Consider the following 5,724-nt stretch of genomic DNA (forward strand, 5'->3'; position numbering starts at 1 on the left):
TTTTATTTTGTTTGCATATTAATTATTTTGGGTAAAAAATCGAAAATAAAATTTGGACAAGTGTAACGGGCGTAACCGTCATTTGAAACCTTTATCTCATAATTTCATAAATATTTCGGTGCTAAAACGTTTGCTAATCATTTGCTAGATCCGTATATACAAGTATTTTTCCCATTTTATCGATAAATTGTCCCATATTTTATTTATTAATAGCTTTCAATAATCTAGTAACTGGCGCAAACAAGAACAGCGCATGCGTATCGAGTTGCCTAAAAATAACCAAAACTAAAGTTACTAGATTATTGAAAGCTATTAATAAAATTTGAGACAATTTATTGGTAAAATAGAAAAAATACTTGTATATACGGATCTAGTAAATGACTAGCAAACATTTTAGCACCGAAATATTTATAAAATTATGAGATAAAGGTTTCAAATGGCGGTTACACCCGTTACACTTGTCCAAATTTTATTTTCGATTTTTTATCCAAAATAATTAATATGCAAACAAAATAAAAATAAATGCAAAAATTAGCAAACGACTAGCAATCAAATGACGTATTTGAAATTATTGAAATCGTTAATTCGACAGCTGGCTTCATACCGGTGGCACACTGTTCGAATGCGGACCACGTCTAGATGTGGCATGGACTATATAGATATATGGTTGGCAAATAACAGCCTGCTATATTGGCGGTGGGCACCTGTGTGCAGGAAATAAAACCATCAAGATAGAATAGTAAGAGGACATTGCAACCACGTACAAAGAGGTGCTCCCGTATTGGACAGCGTAAGAGCTTATTGTATAGGGAAAACGACTCGCTCGCAAACGTGTACAGAGTTATAATTAGGAGTGCGGGGATAAAGTTTGTATCTGCGTCGCGCCCCGGAAGGGCACACCTTGCACTGCAGTACTGTCTATTATCGCATTAAGTCATATTTAGCGTTTATTGTTAGTTAATTATTATTGGATAGATTAAGTTAAGGCTAGTGCACATGAACATATCAATTCATTTGTGGATGTAACGACTCGGAGCGTGGGACGACCGTTGAGTGTGAGTCGAGTACTAACTCCTCCTCCGGCATTCCGATACGGCGGAAACTTCGGCAGCAACGCTTTATTCATTAATTCGGATCCTTTCTTCCTTGGTGCTACGCCATTCTAAGGGCGTACAACGCTTTTTACACAAGAGAAGTGGGATAGAAGACGAATCATAAATTACATTCTTCTCCTGGAGGAGAATTTCTTTACGATACCGGGACATCATCGTATTCCAACCAGGAGTGGCCTTTTGTTAAGCCGCCCTCCTATTGCCTGACTGGGTCTCCCCTGAATACAGTCAGAGGGTAAGAGGCGAGAGCGGTTCTCTTGACAAAAAAACCGGGCTATACATTTATGACATGAGCAAGATAAAAGGAAAATCACCCTCGGATCTCCGAGGAACGGCGCATGGGGGATTCTTGTCCCTGTCCCCCTGCGTCGACAACCAATGAGGGGAGTGGGGCGGGGGTTACGACGAGACCCTCGCCCAAACCTGCGATCGTCAGAGTGGAAATGGTTAAGAAGGGCCTGAAGAAACATGGACTCCGCCCAGGCACCAGCAAAGAAGAAACGCTGACAAATGAGGATTGGCATAAGGAACAGGAAGGTACCGCGGCCACTTCGGCAGAGGAGCCGAGAAGCAAGAAGAAGAGCGGATGCGGACAGGATGCTACCGAAATAGAATATGTTTCTACAATCCAAAAAGGAGAACTCTTTAGACCATCGACGCCGGGAGGCCAGTGGTCGGATGAGGGGACTGGGTCCGTGGTTATGGAGTCGGGGAGATACTCAGCCTCGTCTGAAGATTCAGAGATTCCCCTCCCCCCGAGAAGGGGTGAGAAGAGGAGGAGACTGCAGATTCAAAGTTCCCCGGAGAAAGCAGCGAAAGGTGGTCCACCTGGCCTTCCGACGGCTGTGTTGACGGTTTCCCAGCGGCGGGTCACAGACAGCCGAGCAGAGGAGCTGAAGCATATGCCGTCTTGCGACATCGCGGCTCTTTCAACGGAGTGGCTAAGCGAGGCAGAGGATATGAGGAAAAAATCCACAAACATTAAGGGATCTATGACGCGTAAGATTAAGATAAACCTCCACTTGGCAGTAGAAGCAATAAAAATACTGGCACTCAGAGCGTCAGCAGAAGGGGACCCTGAGTACTTGAGGATTAAGGTGCAAGATCTCGAGAATGAGCTAAAGGAGACGAGAGCCCAAATGCAGATGCTAACTAATCTCCTTATAGAGAAAGGAATCGCGACACCGGGGGAGGGTGGGACAGGCTTGGCACCCCCACCCCCGATGCATACACCAGTAGCGGCGACAGCACTGAAACAGCCGGAGGAGGGTGTCACGCGTAATGGGGCTGAGGTGGAGGAGCAAAATTCGACGGCCTCCCCGTTGAGAGTCCTATTTGATAGACTGGAGCAGGGGGAGGGCTTCCAACAGGTTCCCCCTTCGAAGGCTGCTTACTCAACCCCCAACAGGGGGGGGGGAGGAGTTTCTGGCAGGGATCGCAGACACCATAAGCGAGGCTATCGCGAGTGCTTTCCGAAGGTATCTCCCCACAGTGATGGCTCAAAACAGAGAGTCGATAGACGCCAGATGGCCGAGGCTCCCCTGCTGAGGTTACCCTCTGAACATGGGCGTGACACCCGCGGCGGCAGCGGAGTCCCCGGTGATCGAGACGGACAATGGTTCTTCTAACGTCGCTCCGGCCAGAAAGAGGCAGCAGAAACGGACCAAAAAGAGTTTGGGAGAGACTGGGTCTCCGAGGGAGCGGGGGGGATCTGCTGGGGAGAAGCGACATACGGAGGAACCGGCGCCAATAAAGTTGGCAACGTCAAAGCCTGAAAAAAAGACCGGCGACAGAGGAGAAATAAGGAACACGCCAAAGCCAAAACGCAGACGACCTTCACGCTCCTCTGCGGTCACAATAACTTGCCCGGTGGGTGGACTGTCTTACGCCGAGTTGATCCGGAAGGCCCAAGACGTAATCACACTTGAAGAGATAGGTATCAACAACACGAGGATGCAAAATACGGTTGCTGGAGGGGTGGTAATCGAGCTCCCGGGTGAGGACTCGTCGCCGGCGGCAGACGTGCTGGCCTCGAGACTGAGAGAGACGCTTCATGACACGGGTGTTAAAATCGGTAGACCGATGTTAAGAGGCGACTTGAGACTATCCGGAATAGACGCCTCGGTCCAGCCAAACGAGCTGGCTGAAGCAGTGGCTAACACTGGGGGCTGTAATGTTGAAAATGTGAAGATGGGTTCCTTCAGGATAACCAGGAACGGAATGAGGACAGTTTGGCTGCAGTGCCCACTTTGGGCTGCTACTAAGCTCGCGGAATTGGGCAATCTGCGCGTTGGATGGTCCACATCCAGAGTGGAGTTACTGAAGCAAAGACCGCTTCAGTGCTTCAAATGTTTCGCAGTTGGTCACGTGCGGGATAGGTGTCCTAGTAAAGTTGATCGCTCTGGTAACTGCTTCAACTGCGGTGAGAGCGGTCACGTGGCTCGAAACTGTGGCAAGCCTCCTAGCTGCTCAGTTTGTAAGGAACGTAACCTGCGACACGATCATAGGGCCGGTTTGGATGTATGCCAGCCTTGTGTTACAAGGAATGAAATACTACAGAACTCAGGGAAAGACAAAGAAAGAATGGCCAATCGGAGTACTCTAGCCACTAGTTCCAACAAGGAGTAAGTCAGTATGCTCAGGATAGTTCAGATTAACTTGAACAGGTCAAGGGGAGCCCAAGATTTAATGGCATAGATCATGCGGGACAGGGAGTGTGTGACTGGCGTGCATCTCGGAACCCCACAGAATCCTGAATGATCCGAGGTGGGCATGCTCTGCCGAAGCAACACCACTGGCAGCTGTAACTTGGCAGGGATCGGATTCCAGCGCAGGGACCCTTCTATACCGAGGAGACGGCTTTGTAGTGGTTCACTGGAGAGGGGTGGTAGTAGTTTCATGCTACTTTTCCCCAAACAGAAGGATTAATGAGTTCAGAGCCTACTTGAACAGAATCAGTGACGCTATTAGGGATCGTTTAGGCGGTCCGGTGTTAGTCCTGGGGGACTTTAACGCCCGATCCCGCCTCTGGGACAATACTCGCCAGAACATCCGAGGAGATGCGATACTGGCGTGGGCCTCGAGACTCGACCTTAGGCTGCTTAACCAAGGCCGGGAATACACCTGTGTCAGACCACAAGGAAGATCAGTTGTGGACCTATCCTGGGCTTCGCCGGCGGCACTGGGGCTGATCAGATCGTGGAATGTGGCCGGGGAAGAAGAATCCCTCTCTGACCACAAGTACATTTTTATTGAGATCGGTGGGAAGAGAACTGTGGAAGCGTCGGGATCCAGGGTGTTTCCGAGATGGAATATGAGGACCATCAACCCGGATATCTTAAGGGCCTGTTTGGCCACATATTTTTGGCCTGCACAAAGGTCGGCCGATGTCGGAGCTGAAGAGGGAGCTGCCCGATTACAAGCGGCATTAACAGAGGCCTCAAATGCTTCTATCGAGGAGGCATAAGTCGGGGATGAAAAGAAAGGCAACCTACTGGTGGAGCAACGAAATAGCTAACCTCCGCAGGAACTGCAATTCCCTTAGAAGAAAAGTCACCAGGGGACGCCGCAAGCGACAGGCGGCTGTACCGGCGCTAGAGGCCGAGTTGGTGAAAGCGCGCAGAGCCCTCAGGACCGCTATTAAGAAGGCCAAGAACGGCGCCTGGAGAGAGCTGCTGGCCACGATTAACCAGGATCCGTGAGGTCGCCCATACAGATTGATCTTGGGCAAGATACGTCCGGCGGAGCGACTTGTGTGCGAGACCTTGCCTCCACAGGATGTGTCGCACATAATCTCTGGACTATTCCCAAAGGTGGAGGAGAAGCTAATGCCCAGACCGAGGCAGCAAGTGCAATGGGATGAAGACTTCCGGGTCACGTTGGAGGAAGTCGAATGGGCTGCAACCAAGCTCAAACGCAGTGGAAGGGCTCCGGGGCCGGATGGAATTCAGGGCGGAGTAATCAAAGAGGCACTCTCGGTGATAGCGGAGCCACTGACGAAGTGTTTAACGGCCTGCTTACGGGAGGGCGTCTTCCCGAAAATCTGGAAAACAGCAAAACTGGTCCTGCTAAAAAAGCCCGGCAAACCGGATCGGATACCGTCATCATACCGACCGATTTGTCTGCTTAATGAACTGAGTAAGATGTTTGAGCGGATACTGGTTAGGCGTATCCGAGCCTGCGTCTCGGAGGGAGTGGGCCTCTCGGAGCATCAGTTGATACCAGTTTGGATTTCGGGAGAGACGATCGACCATCGATGCGGTCCTGCGCCTGAAAAAACTTATCGAACCTGTGTATGAGCAGAAGAGACATGCGATTGCTGTTTCTCTTGATATCACAAATGCGTTCAATTCGCTTAGATGGGAGAGTATCAGACAAGCTCTAGTCAAGAAAGAAATTCCCAATTACCTGCAGGCGATTACGGAAGATTACCTATCGGACAGGTGGATTGCCTGGGAGGATGCACAGGGTCGAAAGCGTAGATCCCCAATGACATGCGGGGTCCCGCAGGGATCTGCGTACGGACCCGAGGCCTGGACGTACACTTACGACGAGGTGTTGCAACGGGAAATGCCAGCTGAGTGTCATACTCTCTGCTATGCCGACGATACGC

General features: G+C 50.1%; 1 protein-coding gene across 1 annotated transcript; it reads left to right on the forward strand.

Annotated features, from left to right (window-relative positions):
* The first annotated feature begins 2,675 nt into the window (after nucleotides 1-2,675).
* LOC105462786 lies at nucleotides 2,676-4,578 on the forward strand. Its single transcript, XM_011709637.1, has 2 exons — nucleotides 2,676-3,736; nucleotides 3,861-4,578. The coding sequence occupies exons 1-2, from the start codon at nucleotides 2,676-2,678 to the stop codon at nucleotides 4,576-4,578; spliced, it is 1,779 nt and encodes a 592-aa protein (XP_011707939.1).
* The last annotated feature ends 1,146 nt before the right edge of the window (nucleotides 4,579-5,724 follow it).

The sequence above is a fragment of the Wasmannia auropunctata genome, unplaced genomic scaffold, assembly GCF_000956235.1.
Source record: "Wasmannia auropunctata unplaced genomic scaffold, wasmannia.A_1.0 LD336095.1, whole genome shotgun sequence".
Classification (NCBI taxonomy): domain Eukaryota; kingdom Metazoa; phylum Arthropoda; class Insecta; order Hymenoptera; family Formicidae; genus Wasmannia; species Wasmannia auropunctata.

What these genes read in the sequence shown, in the direction of transcription:
- LOC105462786 (XM_011709637.1), top strand. Translation starts at nt 2,676, where the DNA reads ATGGGCGTGACACCCGCGGCGGCAGCGGAGTCCCCGGTGATCGAGACG. An exon ending in GCCACTAGTTCCAACAAGGA is followed by an intron (nt 3,737 to 3,860) that starts GTAAGTCAGTAT and finishes GGAACCCCACAG; the next exon opens with AATCCTGAATGATCCGAGGT.